This window comes from Rhineura floridana, chromosome 6, assembly GCF_030035675.1.
Source record: "Rhineura floridana isolate rRhiFlo1 chromosome 6, rRhiFlo1.hap2, whole genome shotgun sequence".
Lineage (NCBI taxonomy): Eukaryota > Metazoa > Chordata > Lepidosauria > Squamata > Rhineuridae > Rhineura > Rhineura floridana.
The window spans coordinates 11,280,795-11,301,153 of record NC_084485.1 but is presented as its reverse complement, the minus strand read 5'-3'; the positions used below and the strand labels follow the sequence as shown (position 1 = coordinate 11,301,153).

At 44.3% G+C, this 20,359-nt stretch overlaps 1 protein-coding gene across 2 annotated transcripts in view; it reads right to left on the bottom strand.

Annotated features, from left to right (window-relative positions):
- LOC133387046 (peroxidasin homolog) overlaps positions 1-6,632 on the bottom strand; it is a 77,758-nt gene extending 71,126 nt beyond the window's left edge. The window contains exon 1 of one of the 2 annotated variants that reach the window (XM_061630993.1): positions 6,444-6,632. In XM_061630993.1, coding sequence (XP_061486977.1) covers positions 6,444-6,607 — 164 coding nt within the window. In that variant the 5' untranslated portion in view covers positions 6,608-6,632. Of the gene's footprint in view, positions 1-35; positions 55-6,443 lie in introns of those variants that run through there. The other variant, XM_061631000.1, reaches the window with a different exon arrangement.
- Positions 6,633-20,359: the final 13,727 nt, after the last annotated feature.

Sequence of the window (20,359 nt, the reverse complement as noted above, 5' to 3'; positions counted from 1 at the left end):
TAGGCATTTTTTCCTAGGGGAGAAAGAATACTTACGGATTCCACCGGGGCTTGAGTACGTGGCTTTCACCCTTCTAGCCAGCATTGCTCCTGAATTGTTTTGCACAGAGTTTGTGGGGAGACTATACAACCTTGACTGTTTGCTGAGCATTCATTCTGAGGTTATATAGGGCATTGCCTCAAGTAATTCTTAGCGACACTTTCCAGTGCATTTTCCTGTTACTTTCTGTCCTGAAAAGGTCTGAGTGGTATTCAAGTGCTAGTCCTACTCAAAGTAGACCAATTAAAGTTAATAGACATAGGTTGAATCTGAGTAAGACTTTGCTGCATACAGCCCTCTGAGCTGCAATTCCACATTTGCTATTTTCAGTAGGACTCCTGTTAATTGCAGAATTAAAGTAGATTTGGTGCTCTTGTGCAACAAACCAGCTTCTTCTTCATCATCATCATTATTATTATTCCTCCCCCTTTAGGATGCACACCTTAACGTAGTGAGGGGGTTTGAGAGTGTTGAAGAAGCTGAGAGCAATGCCATCAGGAGTCTAGACCAAGAGGCTCCCACAAGATGCAGTAATGGCCATCAGCTTGGATGTCTTTAAAAGAAGATTAGACAAATTCATGGAGGACAGGGCTATCAATGGCTACTAGCCATGATGGCTGTGCTCTGCCACCCTAGTCAGAGGCAGCATGCTTCTGAAGACCAGTTGCTGGGAAACCTGGTGGGAGCAGTGCATTTTTTAAAAAATTCAGTTTCAAAGAGATTTCGCAACTGATCAGCAGATCAACCCATTCCCCCTCCAGGTGTGGCTAATGGAAACGCTTTGCTCTGGCGAGTTGTGTGTTCACAGCCATAACCTTGCAAGCAAATCAGAATGAATGGTAAGTAATGAGCCAACTTTAGCTGCAGACACACTAGTTCAGCCTTTCCCAACTAGTGGGCTACCAGATGTTGTTGGACCACAACTCCCATCAGCCTCAGCCAGCATTGCCAGCGGTCAGGAAAGATGGGAATTGTGGTCCAACAACATCTGGTGGCCCACTAGTTGGGAAACGCTGCACTGGTTGTTTCAAAGCAGTTAGAATGTTTTTTCTGGCTGCTTTTTGAAGCGACTCTGCCCTCTGGTGGCGGCACCTCCCTTTCCAGCTGCTGACTTCAGACTTTTCAGGACCACCCACAGCAAAGCGTTGGGCCAATCATTGTCTCTGCCCGAACCTACAGAAAAGCGTTTCATTAGCCACACCTGGAGGGCAGCGGGTTGATCTACCAATCAGTTGCTAAATTTGGTTGAAGCTGAATTTAAAACAACAACAACCGGAGAGTAAATCTGGACCAGTTTGACTAGCATTGTGTGCCCCCTTTTTCAGAAAAGGGAGGTGAAGATGCACTGGAACCGGCACAATGGTAAGTGTGTCTCATTGTCTAACTTCCCTGTAAAATTTGTGCAAACTAATCAGGGTGACTCAATAAACAGACTGTCTGGAAATGATCTGATTGTTTTCAGAAGCAGGTTTGTTGTGCAAGAGTGCCAAATCCACTGCAAATGTGCAACCTGAATTTGCTGACATGCAGTTGGATCCCACCTGCAAAATAGCGACAGTCTGAATAGCGATAATACATTTAAAGCACATCCAACACACATTTAAAGCACATGACTCCTACCCCTCCAAACTGGGAACTGTAGTTTGTTCAAGGTACTGAGAATTTGTAGCTCTGTGAGGGGAAAACCAGTTCCCAGGATTCTTTGGGAGAAGTCATGTGCTTCAAATGTGCATTGGATGTGCTTTAAAAGTATGGAGTGGATCTGAAGTGACCCTAGTCCACTAGAATGTGACCGGATGTAACTGGCTCACCCATAGATGCACAGATGTTTAATATTTTAAGGAAGATTTATTGTAGTTGTTGCAATCATGAACTTCCCTCCTCTACCCATGTCCCACACATACTTTGTCTTTATTTATATCTGTTTAATGCTCAGGTTGAACAGCAGGAGAAGAACCTGATTTTAATTAAAAGGTCTATTAGTGCTACAGAAGGGGCCAGATTTCACAAGATGGCTCCATGCCAGTTCCTTGAATTCCACAACTGCAAATGGATTATTTCAAAGTTAAATTTCTTCTGTTCTCTGTGGTAACAGAGCAAGACAAAAATAAAGGTTATTTTTTAAGAGAAGAGACATTTGGACATAGCATCAGCCAACAGAGAGTGTCAGGTGATTGTAGGTAGAAAGGCACCGTCTGGCAGCCCCAGTTCCCTGTCTTTTAAAATGGGAATAAGGATTTAACTAGCACAGGAGTAGCCAATATGGTATCCTCCAGATGTTGTAGACTACAGACATCACAAGCCATGATCATTGACCACGCTGGCTGCGGCTGATGGGAGTTGTAGTCACCTTGGCCAAGGCTGATGTGCATAGTTTTGAGCTCCTTAGAGGAAAGTCTGGATAGAAATGTAGCAGCAATTCAGGCTTTTGTGCATGTGGGTTCTGCATGGCACGATCACAACACACATGGGGGGGGCGTGAACAAACCAGACCTTAACTTATTTCCACATGTGACATAGGAGGGAACAACCGCGTCTCAGCAGTGGAGGATCTATAAGCTGCCACTCAGACTTCTTCGGGGGAATATGCTCCCCCTGCCTTTCCATATATTCTTAAAACTGAACTGAAAAAGAAATGTCACACTGCAAGATAAATAGCCAAAAACTTATTTGGTTCGAAAGTTGCTGTCTGAACAAATAGTGCACAGTTGTTGCTTTTGCCAAACTGTCGGCTCCATCCTCCCAGATCACATCTGGGTTGTTGTGCTCTAGAGGAGCTGACCGGAGCCAAAATACAATTGCTGTCATCCATCACATATTTCCAGCGCTGACTTATCTGTCCATTTGCCCTCTCTGCTTTCTGTATTTGGGATAAAGTGGGCTTTATCATTATCAATTGGTTGCTGGCTTCAGTCTGTTAGGGAAGCCAGGACCTCAGCCGGCTCCAGCTGCAAGGGGCAGGACATGCATGGCAGTCAAAGGGAAACAAGATGTGGCCACCAAGCCTGGCTTTGCATACCACCTTTGAGCAGACAGTTTTGAGTTACATGAATGGCTTACTCTCCAAGGAGGACATTTTAAGACTGGCAGCAAGGGTGTGTGTGTGTGTGTGTGTCTGTGTGTGTGTTAGCAAAGCAGGAGGACAGTGCTTTTCAGGCTTCCTCTTTTCAGTCAGGCTGTTATAGCACAGTGGGGAGGAGAGCCTGGCTGGGAGTCCAGAGCCTGCAAGTTCAAATCCCCGCTTGTGTCTCCTGGGGGTTACATGCCCTGCCACCTTAAGAGATGGGGCCAAATTCTCCTCTCTCCTGCTCAGGACTGTTGCTTCTCCCATCTTACAGAACAGCCGGAGCTCTAGAGGAGAGCATTTGCTTTGCATACAGAAGGTCCCATGCTGCATCCCCAAAGGCCTCCCCAGGTAGCTCTGGGGAAGATTTCCTGTCTGAAACCCTGGAGAGCTGCTGCCGGTCAGTGTAGACAGTACTGAGCTAGATGGAGCAAATGGTCTAGCTTGGCATAAGGCAGCTTCCTATCTTCACACGGGGGGCTGAGACGCCATGCTAACCATTTTATTTTTAAAAAACCCTACGGTTACATTTGCGCTAGGCACATGTGGAAGAACACTTGGTAGGCTGAAACGTGCATTTTACAGCTAACGTTTCAGAAACAGTTTGGCGAGGCTTGCAGCCAGACACTGTGGAAGTGGCTTGTCCATTTGGCTTCCTCGATACTACACTGTGGACCTTTTGTTCATGTAACTGGAAACAAGAGTACCTACATTTTCTTTCTGTTGGATGCTTACTTTCCCCCCTCCCTCCATTTTCATTATTTGCCTTTATGACTCTGTTTCAGACCCAGACTGCTAAGGCAACTTCCTTCTTCTTGAACTGTGTCAGTTTCTCTGTTGAAAACAGGCACAAAACCATCCTGCCCCTGACTGTACCTCCTCTGCTTCTTACACACACACACACACACACGTGAGTGAGTGAGTGAGACTGATCACACCCAATTCAGTGGACATTTAGGAATTTTGTAAATCTAAACATGTATATGCCTATGTATTTCTGTTGTACCTTTTGTCAATGAAGACTGTGTTCATTCTTTCTCTTCCCCACTCCCCGCTAATGTAGGCTGTGGTTCAAAGATAAAGGAAATTGCAATATAAAGTGCAAACCAGTTTAGAAAGCATATGTTTGCTTTTAGAAATGCAAAATTGGTATATTATATTGAACAAATGAACATATATACACGCACACCCTCATTCAGCAGAGTTTCCCACTGTCACAATTTCCACAATTTCCATGGCAGCATTTTACCCAGCACCAGCAGCATCAAAGCCATGGGCACAATCTTCCAGAAAGTGCTTTATAAGGAGGCCTATTAAAATGTATGGGAGCTGCACAAGAGCACTACCTGCCATGTGTGGTGTTGTGTTATTTTCTTTTGAAAATGTCTAGCTTTTACACACACACACTGAAAAAAAGAACACAGAAGGCGAGGGACCCCAGCTGATATCTCATCTCTCCTTGTTTTGATGAGGCTACCTGCTCTGGCCTCCACTTTAAATTCCCACCTGACAAGCCGATGAGAAGTGAGCAGTGAAGTGGCCAAGTTTGCCGACGACACTAAATTGTTCAGGGTTGTTAAAACAAAAAGGGATTGCGAAGAGCTCCAAAAAGACCTCTCCAAACTGAGTGAATGGGCGGAAAAATGGCAAATGCAATTCAACATAAACAAGTGTAAAATTATGCATATTGGAGCAAAAAATCTTAATTTCACATATACGCTCATGGGGTCTGAACTGGCGGTGACCGACCAGGAGAGAGACCTCGGGGTTGTAGTGGACAGCACGATGAAAATGTCGACCCAGTGTGCGGCAGCTGTGAAAAAGGCAAATTCCATGCTAGGGATAATTAGGAAAGGTATTGAAAATAAAACAGCCGATATCATAATGCCGTTGTATAAATCTATGGTGCGGCTGCATTTGGAATACTGTGTACAGTTCTGGTCGCCTCATCTCAAAAAGGATATTATAGAGTTGGAAAAGGTTCAGAAGAGGGCAACCAGAATGATCAAGGGGTTGGAGCGACTCCCTTACGAGGAAAGGTTGCAGCATTTGGGGCTTTTTAGTTTAGAGAAAAGGCAGGTCAGAGGAGACATGATAGAAGTGTATAAAATTATGCATGGCATTGAGAAAGTGGATAGAGAAAAGTTCTTCTCCCTCTCTCATAATACTAGAACTCGTGGACATTCAAAGAAGCTGAATGTTGGAAGATTCAGGACAGACAAAAGGAAGTACTTCTTTACTCAGCGCATAGTTAAACTATGGAATTTGCTCCCACAAGACGCAGTAATGGCCACCAGCTTGGATGGCTTTAAAAGAAGATTAGACAAATTCATGGAGGACAGGGCTATCAATGGCTACTAGCCGTGATGGCTGTGCTCTGCCACCCTAGTCAGAGGCAGCATGCTTCTGAAAACCAGTTGCCGGAAGCCTCAGGAGGGGAGAGTGTTCTTGCACTCGGGTCCTGCTTGCGGGCTTCCCCCAGGCACCTGGTTGGCCGCTGTGAGAACAGGATGCTGGACTAGATGGGTCACTGGCCTGATCCAGCAGGCTCTTCTTATGTTCTTTTGTTCTTAAGGGCTGTGGCCAGGAATGTCTAGTAAGCCCTTGGAAGGAAATGGATGCTCTGACCAAATGAATCCCATGTCCCTTTTCAAGTCACATAAAGATCCGCTTCCACACTAAAGTGCACAAGGCTGGCCATTATTTTATAACATTCTCCAAAACCCCTTCTCCACCAACCTTTTGCTGAACTCCCCACCCACAGTCTGCATTGCTCCAGCCACAGCAAAACCTAAGCCTGGGTGAGCGCACTTGTGAGCATCCTTCCCTTATTAGCTTTGACTTTTCTCTTTTCCCTCAGTTGTCTCCCCATATCAAACAGCAGGCTGTAAGTTCCTCAGGGACAGGATGTCTTTCCTTGCCTGCTTCTGCCCTAAAGTGCTATGCTCATGAATGGGGCTATATAAATAATATTCCTTTCCAGCATTTACAAACTCCTTTTCTGCAAAGCCACTTGCAATGCTTTGTAAAGAATAAAACACTGCTTGTCAAAAGAAAATCATAGTCAGATGGCACTTTCCAAAAAGTACTTCACAAATTCCAATGTGTTTGGTGCCACAACGACTCTGCAAGGTAGGTCACTATTCCATGCTGCAGACATGAACTGAGGCCCAGGAGCAGTAATTTGACCAAGGCCACAGAGTGAGTGTGTGGCAGAGGAGGACCCCACACCTTCCGGATTCCAAGCCTGCCTCTCTAGGCATTCAGCTAAACTGGCTCGCAAACTGGGCTGTACACAGTTTAACATAAGGCAAGAATCCCAAATGAAACTGCTACTTACAGGACATTTGTCTGAGGTGGGACTTCAGGGATGGTTTCCAGCCTCAAATGCATGCATCTGACTGTGGTCCTGAAGCACAAGCAACGGCTGGGACAGGAGCTGGCTGAGGCAGGAAAAAGGAAGAAAAGGTAGATGCTCTGGAGGCCTGCAATTTTGCCCAGCATGGTGTTTGCTAGAATGTTGAGTTCCTCAGATTCTGAGCTGCAAAGAAACAGAAATTTCCCAGCTTCCAGGGCCAGGGAGGAGGAGGAGGAGGAGGAGGAGGAGGAGGAGGGGACACAGAGAGACATATGTTTCCAATTAAGTTAAGGCAGCTTGACAGGCCAACTCCCACCCTCCTGCCTTACAATGCACATTCAGTGTCCAAAAATCAAACTGCGACCCCGGTTGGACTTAGCTACCCACAGCAGATTTTTAGTTAATTCTGCCTTGGCTCTCTGCCTGATTAGCAAGAATTCCTCATGTTCCCCTGGTGGCAGGGGGTGCGAACACTGATGCATCAGCGGTGATGGTAAGTCAGCTTTGCAAAGGAAGCTCAGGGAGACCCAGTCATGGTTTTCAAGAGCGCTGATGGTGGTGTGGTGTAGTGGTTAGAATGTCAGAGTGGGACCTGTGATATCAAGGTCCCAATCCCCGCTCGGCCGTGAAGCTCAGTGGGTGACTTTGGGCCAATTGCTGTCTCTCAGCCTAACCTATTTCACAGCAGAATCAGAAGGGGGAGAACTCTGTTTGTATGCCACCTTGAGCTCCTTGGAGGAAAGGAGGGGTATAAATGTATCAATTAATTATTTAATAATATATACACAACACACACACACACACACATCCTCTTTCTCCCCCAGTTCACCCCTAGTCTCCCCAACTCAGCCAGATCTGGAAGGCTTTTGAGACACTATGAATGCCTTTACCAGAGCTGGGTAGTGGGATGTGGCATTAAGCAGGTAAGAATGTGCCCTGTCACATCCCCTCCAACTCTCTAAAAACAGGAAATGTTATTCTTCAGCCTAGGATGCTCTTTCCATTGGGACATGTATGTTACAGGTACATAAAGACAGAACTGGCCACAAATTCTGGCTAAGCCGCTAAGATGGGTGGGGAACCTGACTAGAGCCATACCACCCTAAACACACAGGCAATCTCTTCTAATCTCGGAAGCTAAGTAGGATCCGGCCAGGTTTGTACTCAGATGGGAGACCACCCAAGAATACTGGGCACTGTAGAATTTGTAGGGAACCTGTGGCCTTCCTGATGTTGTCAGACTCCATCTCTCAACAAGTCCAATCAGAGACGATGGAAGTTACAGACCTGCAACATCTGGCAGGCCATAGGTTCCTCAACCTTGAAAGAATGTTTTCATGGCTAAGGAATGCTGAAATCTAAAAACTCCAGATGTTGCTTGTGGACTTCTCACTGGGCATCAGGTTGTCCACACTGACAACAGGATGCTAAACTAGATGGGCTCTGTTAGCAAGACTCCTCTGTAGACACGTGCTTAAGATTCACACATTCTACAAGTCTTGTGAATTAGGATCTTTTGACATTGGCAATAGTGTGTCTTGGCAGATTTACCCAGTAACTTGCACTCACCCAGATCTTAAACATGGGGATATTTATTGTGTATATACGCACAGAATCAAAATATACACATTTAACACTTCAATGGGGAAAGCTCAGTAACTGTACATATCTATGGACATCAGCGGGGATTAGCTCAGTAACAATATGTGTGAGGTAGAGAGGTATTGATTAGTTGCTTGACACATAAGACACAAGGAGGGACGACCATGGCCCAGTGATAGAACTCCTGCTTTGCATCTCCCTTGCATCTCCAGTTAAAACAGTGGCGGAGTAAGGATGACCTTTCTGATGTTGGTGGATGGACTACAATTCCTATCATTCCTGACCATTGGAACATCCCTGGCTCATGATAATTGGAGTCCAACAACATCTGAAGCGTCATAAGTTCCCCACCCATGAGTTAAAAAGATTGGAATGGGAAAGTCCTCTGCCTGAGCCCATGAAGAGCTGCTACCAGTCAGAGCAGACAATTCTGGGCTAGATGGAAAAGCAATCTGGTTGGATGCAAGACAGCTTCCTATGTTCCTAAAGCAGATGTTAAAATATCTGGGACAGGCTTTGCATGCAGCTTATTCCTAGAAAGCACCAAATAGAAAAGGACAGCTGGTATAGCACAGTGGGGAGAAGAGCCTGACTGGGAGTCCAGAGTCTGTGAGTTCAAATCCCTGCTCTTGTCTCCTGGGTGTGGCAATCCCAAAGCTGTCAGGTGTGGCTTGTGGGGTAAACTGAACTTCCCTCGCTGGCCCTGGGAAAAAGATCCTTCTCTATAATACAGCCCTTTAGACAGGGCCAGCTCAAGACATTATGCTGCCCAGACAGATGCACACAATAAGACATTTCATTTCAGGTCAGTACGCAGAGCAAACATAACCAACACTACTGGGCTACTGCCTGCCTGCTCTTTCTATGGAACCAAAGACATGGGATCATCCCAAACAACTTCTGTTTGCTAGAAGGTACAATATATCCCCTACAGCCATACTACCCTGAACACGTTTGATCTCGGAAGCTAAGCAGGGTCAGGCCTGGTTAGTACTTGGATGGGAAACCACCTAGGCATACCGGGTGCCATAGATTTAGAGGAAGGCAATGGTGAACCACCTCTGCATACCTCTTACCATGAAAACCCTATGAATATATCCAAAAGATTCACAGGGTTGCCATAAGTCGTAATTGACTTGAAGGCATATAACAACAACAAACAATATATCCCATGGGTTTATGTACATGTTGTTGCATTAATCCGTGAAGAATTACTATGCAGCAACCTGATCCCCATGTTTGGGGAGGCTGAGGAGGGGACTATTGGCTGTTGGCATCCCTCCAGCATCTCCCACCCAAGGCAAACTTTGCCTAATGTTAGTGCCGGCCCTGCAAATTGGCAATCTTGCTACCATATCCTTTCCTAAAAACCCTGAAAGTACACAATGGCTCTTCCTTTTGGCCGTTCCTCAAATGTTCCAAGCCCTTCATTGCCTTCTCTTAGTCTCCTCTATTCCCCCCCCCCCATTTCCTTAGAATGCGGTGACCCAAACCAGACAAATTGCTCTAGTTAAGGCCCAGCCAGTGCCAAATAGAGCGGCAGTCATGAGTTTGAAGGATTAATCACACTTGGCTAGCCTCTGGACCAGAGCTTGGAAAAGGTACTTTTTTGAACTGCAACTCCCACCAGCCCAATCCAGTGGCCATGCTGACTGGGGCTGATGGGAGTTGTAGTTTTAAAAAGTAACTTTTCCAAACTCTGCTCTGGGCCTTAACTAACATAAATTAATTTTGGTTGTCAGAGCAAAGAGCTTCACTGGGTGCATGGCAGAGTAGGATGCATTCATGAAGAGTATCATGCAGTTTCTTATTATAATTTCCCATTGTTTACCATGTACAGTCAATGTACACTTTATGGAGCTATGCAAAAAGGGAGGGGGAGGAGGAGATTATGACAACAGGTCTCTGCCCTGTGGAGTTTACAGTGTAGACAAGATGTGAGGAACCTTTAGTCCTCCAGATGTTGCTGAACTACAACTCCCATCAGTCCCAGCAAGCATGGCCAATGGGCAGGAATGATGGGAGTTTTTGTTCAGCATTATGGAGGGCCATAGGTTCCCCACACCAGGTATAGACAGTGTGGCGGAAGCAGTGGGGAGATAAAAGAAGGAGATGGGGTGAGGTGGGGGAGGGTAACAAGTTAAGAAAGTTCTAAACTTCATAATTAGTGGCTCTGGGTTTTAGGGCCTGGTCAGTTTTTTCAGTCCCATTTCATAATGCAGATGAAATACCTGGACTACAAAATAAGACCCCAAAGGGCTGAAATAGCTCAGGACTACCTAAGGCAGGGGTGAGGGGCAGATATGGCCCCCCAAGACCCCGCAATCTTTGTGGCAAAAACAAAGTAGACACAGTGTTGGGATGGACAGAGCCCAGTATCCTGATGGGAATACAAATCACCCCCTCCTTCACCATTAGATTGATAATTTGATGAGTGGCAGTCATCTGAAGAGGGGAGTCTGTGTGTCTATGTATGTGCGAGAATGGGTGGAAAGATCTGTTAGATTTGGTCCTCTCAGTTTTTCATTTTTCCATTCATAAACTCAGTTCTCCACATTTCTGCAGCAATTTGGAATTTCTCTATTAAAAAATCCTCATGAAAATTCTCCAGCCTTTTAGTGTGAATTTCTCCTAATAAACACATTTTTGCGACAGTTTTTACTGATGTACACATTTTGCACACAATTTACCCTAATAGAATGCATTTCGTATGTTGTTTTCATTCATATATTCATTTTTATGCACACTTTCTGTATGCATTTTTGTAATCATTCTTTGGTTGTTGAACGGCACAGCAAAATTCGAATAAATGCGAATTTTGAAGGATGGCTGTTTCGATTCTCATTCTTTTGGAAAACATGAATTTGATAAATTCGGCTTGAAATGCAAACAGAATCAAATTTCTCACCCATTCCTAACACAGACTCTGGGAAGTTGGCCAAGGATGAATTCAGCCCTTGAACCAAAACAAGTTAGCCACTCCTGACCTAAGGCCTGTAGAAGTGTTAGGGGAACTTGTAGCCCTCCAGATGGTTAGGGATGACTGGAGTTGTAGTCCAACAATATCAGGACAGTACCAAGTTCCCTGTATCAGATCTGCAAGGGAACTTGATGCCCTCCAGATGTTGTTGGGCTGATCAGTGCAGTGATTTAGCCTCCAAACTGAGAATCCAGTGATATCATCAGGCATGTCCACCTAATTTGCAACTGGCCTGGAGAAAACTCTGGGTAATTAATGTAATTAGTGTGTAGTACTACTAGTAAATGCAGTGACAATACTTAGGGGTTATATTTAACTTTTACCCAGAGTAGACCCACTGAAATTAATGGATGTAAGTTAGCCATGCCCATTAATTTAAATTGATCTACTCTGAGTAAAAGTTAGTTGAATACAACCCATAGACATCATTTGAGTGATGATTAAGGGGTTAAAGCCAAAGGCTTCACAGAAAAGCTTTGGGGGGAGTGGGGGAGTGGGACATAGTAGTGAAGAAAGTTATTTCTTTTCTGAGCCGTCAGTTATGGTCCACTGATGTCAGGAAGGGTTGCTCCCTGCAGGTCCAAAAGGATGAGGGGACTCTACCAACTACAGACAAGATGGCACATGGGGTTCAATAACATCATCGTCTATTAAGCTTATTAGGGAGGAATCCAAGCCCAAGATCTGCTGAGATGAGCGAATTAGGACCTGGCAGATCTCCAGCTCACCTGGCTGAACCCCAGCTGAGCCAGGGCTATACTGACACAAGTCCCCAACCCTGTTTTGTCTAGAGATATGCTGGTGTAAATCCCTCATCCTAGCTAAGCCAAGGTTCAGCTGAACCTGGCTTAGCTGAGGCTAGCCTAAGTATCCAAAAAGGGGTGTGGCAGGGACAGGAGCAGGTGGGAGGACTTGCTCTGGATCCTAACTCCATTCAGTTCAGTCATGTGACCTGGCAACTGGGCGGAACTTACGTTGGCCAAAAGGGTGGAGTAAGTCAAACTCTATTTTAAAGGCTTGTTTGCCCTTTGCCAAGCTTGGGCTGGCTCAGGCGGCAGCAGCCTTGCTCCTCAATGGGGTTTGGATCTGGGGAACTTTACACCAGCTTCACTTTCCGTAGTTAAGATTGCTCCTTTAGTTGCTTTACACAAGCGTCTCAAAGCAACTTGGAAATAATAGTAGAATACGCAATTTAACGTATGAAAAACAAAATAATTGAAAGCAAAGCATAAGGTAATCGAGGCATAAAAACAATCCCACCATCCCCTATCCTAGGTCTTTTTGTTGTTGTTATGTGCCTCCAAGTCGACTAGGACTTATGGCGACCCTATGAATCAGTGACCTCCAAGAGCATCTGTCATGAACCACCCTGTTCAGATCTTGTAAGTTCAGGTCTGTGGTTTCCTTTATGGAATCAACCCATCTCCTGTTTGGTCTTTCTCTCTTTCTATTCCCTTCTGTTTTTCAAGCATTATGATCTTTTCTAGTGAATCATGTCTTCTCATTATGTGTCCCAAGTATGATAACCATCCTAGGTCTTTAATCACCAGAAAAGATATGTATATATATTTTAGACATACACACACACACACCACCAACCGCTGCAAATAAACACCCTTCTCTGTATGACTCAGTGATGGGTTGGTTCATGCTCAGGGATTGACTCATTGCTCTACTGGGGATTAGGGAAGGAAAGAATCTTTCCCCAGGCCAATTTTAGGGAAACCAAACAGTAAGGATCATTTGCTTCCCTTTGTCGTGGGCGGCTTGGCTTACTTGCATTAGTGGTATGGAGGTATTGCTCTGAGGTCTTTACTGCACCTGCTCTGTCTTTGCATGGGCCGTATGTTGCGGTTTGTAAAGGTTTGTAAAGGTTACACTGATCAATTCCTCCTACCTAAAGATGGGTGAATCTGACAATTTCGGTTTCTCTTAGTTTTTTGTTCTACCAGTCTTAAGTCTGGTTCTCCACATTTCAAATATCAGTGTGTAAATTCTTTTTTCAAAAAAATCCTCATGTAAATTCATCAGCATTTTAGTATACATTTCTCCCAATATACATATTTGGGGGTTGTCTCTAAAGCAGCATCAGCTGTGTTGGGGGGGGCAGTGGCAGTACCATTTCCTCTCTGCCCCCTATGCCCCCCGAAACCTTCTCTGATTTTCAGGGCATGGGGGCTGCAAGAAATTGGGGAGGGAAAATCCTGTTCTGCTGGTGCAGTGGAACAAGAGAGTTGGACACCAACCTTTGTGTGCAGTTTTCCATACGGTACAGATTTTTGGAAAGCAATTTTCTTTCATGTAATCACTTTCGTATGTTATTTGCACTAACACACACATTTTTATGTACACTTTACTCTGGTACTTTACTGTGGTACATAGACCCTCCGTGGCGCAGAGTGGTAAAGCGGCTGTAACACAGCCGAAGCTCTGCTCACAGCCGGAGTTCAATTCCAACGGAAGGAGGAAGTCGAATCTCTGGTAAAAGGGGTCGAGGTCCACTCAGCCTGAGTACCCGGCATATGCTGGGGGGTAAAGAAAGGCCGGGGTAGGAACTGGCAATCCCACCCCATATATACGGTCTGCCTAGTAAACGTTGCAAGACGTCACCCTAAGAGTCGGAAACGACTCGCACTACAAGTGCAGGGACGCCTTTACTTTTTACTCTGGTACATGCATTTTTGTACACATTAGTTAACTGGAGAACTGCATTGCAAAATTCAGAGAAGTGCCAATTTTGAATGATATCTATCTTTCAGTTCCCATGTTGTTTCAGAAAGTGCAAATTAGGTAGGTTCATCTCTAAATGTGATTTCTCCCCCATCCCTGTGCTCTCTCATTTCCCTCCCCCTCTCTCACGTGTGCGCATGTCTGCATGCGGCCGTGCACATGCACACGCACAACCGTTTGATGCCTTCTTTTTCCCCTGTCTTCCTGCTTGGTAAACCTGACCATTTTGGGCACTGCTATCTAGCATACTGAGATGCCTGTGCTGGAGAGATTATAGTTTCAGCACAGGCTTGAAGTTGGTACACTTTAGGGCTTTAGGAGACCTTATATGTTAGACAGAGGCATAAGGCCACCAGGACCACCATACTAATTCAAGCGCAACCAAAGGGAATTTGGGGAGAGGGAGCTAGAAAATGCAGCTTCAGTGATGTCAACACTAAAGATGAAGGAACTACACATCTCTTTTCAGAGGGAAGGGGAAGGGTCATAGCTCAAAGGAAGAGCATCTGCTTTGCACACAGGTCTCTCAAGTTCAATTTCCAGGCAGGACTGGGAGACTGTCCTTCCTGGAACCCTGGAGAGCCATGGCCTGTCAGTACTGAGCTAGATGGGCCAGTAGTCTGACTCAGTATAAGGCAGCTTCTTCCTATGCTCTAGAAGAGATCACTACATCGATTACCTGGCACTGTTAAAGGAAAGCTACATAGTGGTAAAAGGAAGGGGGGGAAAGCTTCGTAGCACGACACTGGAAACTTTATGGTTTGTAATTCCTTTTTCCAAGTCTAAAACAAACTGCTATTTGTTTTCCTTGGCCCTAGTTCAAAAAAGGACAAACTTTGCTGGAAACCATCCTCCTCTGGGGATTCCTACAAAAGTTGGGGAAAGAGCACCCTCTAATGGCAAAAAAGGGCCCTGCGGCTTTCCAGGAATACATCTCTTAAAAGGTTGAAGCATCAATGGAAGGCCAAGATGGTGGGTGCTTCCAGATGAGAGAACTGTGGAATCAGTGTTGTGCATGTATGTAAGTGTATTGCAGAGTGAACACAATGTTATCATCAAAATGCCAGTCTGTACTTTTTAGCTATTTAATCCAGATTCCCCTTATTGTGAAAAACCCAGTAAATAAATAAAACTTGTAATGCATCCACAGTCATCATTTGCACAGAAGCTTGTTTGCACATTGTTTTGGTGGGCGATTTGTCCCTCGTGTGCTGATGTTTCAGTGGGTGGTCTCTATCACTACATCCCTACTTCTGTTTCCTCCTCAACCTGAGCACAACCTAGCTATTTTCTCTCTGGCCGCCCCAAGTACAAGCCTATTTCCAGTTACTGGTACATGCAGAAAAAAATGTAAATGTACTGCCTTCTAGTTGATTCCAACTTATGGCGACCCTGTGAAAAGGGTTTTCACGAGGCTGAGAGGCAGTGACTGGCAGTGCGCTTCATGGCTATGTGGGGATTCGAACCCTGGTCTCCCAGGTCGTAATCCAACACTCTTTTTCAGAGGAGAAACTTTTCTCTCAAGATCTCCACACTGTAAATCAGAGGGATTACTTCAGAGAACATAATCACAGTAAATATATCAGATTTAAATAACAACAACATCAACAACAGTAGTAACAACATGGAGTCTTGCACAACACCCCTTTATCATAATTTAGTTATTTCATTGCTGCTGCAATTTTCCGGGTGGGGGAAATGTGTGGTTGTGCTCAATAGTTATAGAGCCAATGGAGCATTTATTTTCTTTCTTGGCTATGTAGCCTCCCACTCTCAACTCAGCCAAATCACATAACAGACCAATATGCCAAAAGGTAACTCTTGTGCAAGGCCTCAGTATAATGGTGCTTCTAGATGGAGGTTTATGGTTGAATCCCTGCTGTTCATACATACATGTTCTTTTGCACCCTCCTCATGACATCAGCATCAACAAAAGGCTAGCCCATACTCTTTTAAAAAAAATTAATTTGGATTTCCTCTTGCTGCAGAAAACCTGATAAGTAAAAATAACACTTTAAACATCTGCAGTCACCTCTAGTGTGGATATCTTTTTTGGTGGGAAGTGTCAGTGTATCACATGTGGTGAGGTTTTGACAGTCTCACTTCCATTTGCTTCTCACCTGAGGACAGCCTTGCCATTTTGTTACCCGTATCCCAAATGATAAGAGCATGCCTATTTTCCGATTACTGAAGGCATGCTGGAATTTTTATAGCCAAGATAGGAGGAGTGATCCTCTTAAGTTCTTAAGACGTATGGGGGATTATTGTGGGAGACTACAATCATAGTACATAGATTGGGCTTTCCCTGCCCTTTAAAATATGGAGGTCTTGTGCAAGACTTCTTTATCATGCTAGTGCAAACTTGAAGTAAGTCAAGGAAAAATCAATTTTTATAAATGCAGAGCTTTTGCATAAGACCTCTTTATCAGAATTTCAGTATAGCAATTAAATCTGCATTACAAAATTTCAAGATCCAAATGGAAATAGATGTTAACCCCCCTCCACACACAAAATTGTGTATTGATAACACAGGGGTGGTAACTTTTGCTCCCATGAATTTCTTTTTAAAAGGTGTGTATGCAAGGTAGAGAAATACCCGTCTGCATGCCCAGAAAGTGAAAAGGTCATGGAAGGAGGGGGGGGGGGAGGAGAGATGGAGGGAGAGACAGAAAACATAGCTCAGAAACATTCCATCAAGACCTGCCAGCTGGAATGGAGGAGAAGAAACAGCAGAATACTTACGAAAAATCTAAAACGTAACAATAGGGGTGTGTGGACAGTCATGTATGAAAGGTGCACACATATAAATTGGATCTGAATGACCCATTGGTAACATAAAGCCCTCTCTCCAGAAAAATCCTTTTAAAAAATCAAAACAAATGGAAAGTGCAATTGCCCCAAAAAATCTAAGGGTCCAATTTGCTCGTCAGGTTTTGCATTGTTTTATTTATTTATTTATTATTTTATTTGTATCCCGCCCTTCCTCCCAGCAGGAGCCCAGGGTGGCAAACAAAGCGCTAAAAACACTTCTAAAAACAGATCTTAAAATACATTAAAACAAAACAGTGTTAAAAACATTTTAAAAAACAACATTTAAAAACATTTTTTTAAAAACAACTATTGTTATATGCCTTCAAGTCGATTACGACTTATGGCGGCCCTGTGAATCTCTTTTTGGATATATTCATAGGGTTTTCTTGGTAAGAGGTATTCAGAGGTGGTTGACCATTGCCTTCCTCTAAGCCTACGGCACCCGGTATTCCCAGGCGGTCTCCCATCCAAGTACTGGGCTCCTGCTGGGAGGAAGGGCGGGATATAAATCAAATAATAAATACATAATACATAATACATACTAACCAGGCTTGACCCTGCTTAGCTTCTGAGATCAGACAAGATCGAGCATGTTCGGGGTAGTATGGCCATAGCTGCATACCTGATTATTTTTTAAAACATGCACACACAGGTATAAAAATATGTGCATGCAGGCCCAGAACAGGAAAAAAATGTAGTGGAGGATGGGAGAGAAGTGACTGAGGGGAGGGATAAACAAAATTGCAGCCCAGACTAGATCCATTTCATAAAGCTCTGTTCACTAGGGCTGACAGCAAGCAGTGAAATATCAACAAATATCCACAGCTGAAACAAATGGAATGTGTGGAAGCGAATTTTGCAGGCATGCACAGAGAAAAATGGGATCTGAACAACCCATTTGGGACATAAAATCCCTGTCTGGAAGCATCCGTTGCATCACATGTTGCTTGAATCAAGAAAATCACCATATGGGCATTTAAATGGCTGGAAGCTCCCTCTAAAGGGCACTATCCAGCTTTGGAAAAAACAGATGGGGTAGTTTCTTCTTTGATGGTACCACTTTGCAATGCAAGAGAGTGTGCCTGACTGAATATTCTCCTCCATCAGAAACTCACTGCTCATAGAAAGCAGGAATAGTTAACACAACTTCTGCAACAGTAGGCCCTGTCTCAGAAACCCTTTAGAGGGGGAACCTTGGTTCTGGGGACCAAATGCAGCCCTCCAGGCCTGCCTGGCCTTCAAAACTCTCTGCAGGCCACAGCCCTCTTTGCATCCCAAGTGTTTTTGGCTGGCTGGAACATGTCCTTGAACTCTTGCATGTCTGATGGAGGATGTGAGTACATGTAGAAGCTTGCCTACTATACAAAGGTAAAATTTCAATTGGCTGCTTTGCTTACTTTTGACTTTGCTCCTGCCCACCACTGGGGTGTAGCCTTTGGAAGGTTGTTGAGAAGGGAACACAGCCCGTGCACTGAAAAAGGTTCCATAAAGGAAGCCACAGACGTGAACTTACAAGATCTGAACAGGGTGGTTCACGACAGATGCTATTGGAGGTCACTGATTCACAGGGTCGCCATAAGTCAAAATCGACTTGGAGGCACATAACAACAAAAAACCCCTGCTTCAGAGTGACAAGCATGTGGAAAGGGGTGATCTGGTAGACTCTTGTCTACACTAACTTCCAAAAAGCTTTTGGCAAAGTCAGAACCACCCTGGGATCCTGAAGGATTGCACAGAATACAGTAAATAAATAATCAGAAATAAATGTAAGTGTAAAGTGATGCATATTGTGACAAGGAATCCTAACTTCACATATTGAGCTGGTGGTGACTACCTAGGGAAAGAGATCTTGGGGTTGTGACAGTTCAGTGAAAATGCTGACCAGTGTACAGTACCTGCCAAAAGAAGCGAAGTGATGGTTAGGAAAGGGACCAAGTGCAAAAAGCTGCCAATGTAGTAACACTATTCTACAAATCCATGGTGTAATAATCACATAAGGACTTCTTCTGGTTGCTGCATCCCAGACTGAATATTGTAAAGCTAGAAAACGTGCAGAAAAAGAGCGACCAAACGATCAAGGAGTCAGAGCAACTCCGTTTGGGCTTTTTAGTTTAGAAAAAAGGTAAGGGAGGCACATGACAGAAGTGTATAAGATAATGCATTGTGTGGAAACAGTGACTAGGGGAAAAAAAACTTTGCCTCTCTCATCATTAATACCAGAATGTGGGATCATTAAATGAAGCTGAATGCTGGGAGGCTCAGGACAAAGGCAAGTACTTCACACACTATTACAGTTATGAAATTCACTTCCGCAGGATGTGATGATTGCGACCAGCTTGGATGGCTTTATTTTTATTTTATTTATTTAAAATATTTCTATCCTGCCCTTCTACCCTACAGTAGGGTATTCTGGGCAGCTCACAATGAGATCATACACAGTAAAAAAACAGAAAAAACATTAAAATAGATTAAAAACACTTAAAATAGTTAAGAAATCTAGGGGAGTGATATTAAAAGGGGACTAAAGAGGTAAAACTAAAAAAGGGGAAAAATAAAATCAGTTTCAGGCTATACCTTCAGTTCCTCCCAAAGGCTCTCCAGAACAAGATGGTTTTCAGAAGTCTCCAAAACACCACCAGAGGGAGCAGAGTGGTCTTCTTGGGTAGGTATTCCAAAGCTTGGGGTCCACAGCTGAAAAGGCTGTGCCTGCCAGTCTACCATCTTTCATTCTTTTAAAAGGGTATTGAACAAATTTATCAATAGCTTCCAGTCAAGATGGGTGTAATACTACCTCCAGAATCATAAGTAGCATTCCTCCGAGTACCAGCTGTTTTTGAACAACACTGGGAAGAAAGCTATTGCCCAGATGTCCTACTTGTGGGATTCCATAGACATTTGGTTGGCCACTGTAGAAATTTGGATGCTGGACTCAATGGGCCTTTGGTCTGAGCCAGTATGGCTTGTCATGGCATCAATCTACCATGGAGAAACATCCTAGATTCTCAACACATTTGTGTGCGTAGTTGTTTTTAAAAAGGGCAAGGAATTTATTACAAGGAGGATATAGACCCCTCCTGCATTCTGAAGTGGTATAGTCCACTTGGAGGGCTCTACCACATAGTTTTGCTTAAGATCGACTTTAAGCAGCAGGTAGAGGTAATTCACTATAGTTAAAGTAGGAATCTAGCAGGGATAACTGCAACATGCCTCTTGTCAATATACTATCCCAATTTACCCCACAATAAAAAATAATAGCAAATATACAGGTCAGACTGCTGGCAATCTAAAAGATCCGCAAAAGCAATGTTCAGTGTTTATGGCTGCAAAAAAAAATAACACCACACACTACAGAATCCATTATGTGGACGCTTGTACTTCTGTATAGAAATGAGTGTGAAATCCTGGTGTCACTTGTCATTCCAGAATCATACGTCAGTGGGTTTTTCGCTGCATGCGTTTTGTAGATGTGAAGCAGCCCTCTGTCAGTCATTGGTTGGCCTTATGTTACTAAGGAGGTCTGCCTGGCCTCTTTGCTCAGTGGCAAGAAATTAAGCTGAGCATTGAAGAATCCTGCAAGAAGAAGGACTCATGCATTCTTCCTGTGGAAAAAGAATCCCACCCTGCCCCCAAAGAGCACTCCCTTCCTAAAACGTGCTCCTGGGTTGGAAGATGCAACACATGACCACCGGCACCTGTTCCTTTCTCTCCTGCCCCAACTCCCATACCTCCTCCTCCAGACTCACAGACTTGTATCTCCCACTCACAGACAACTGCG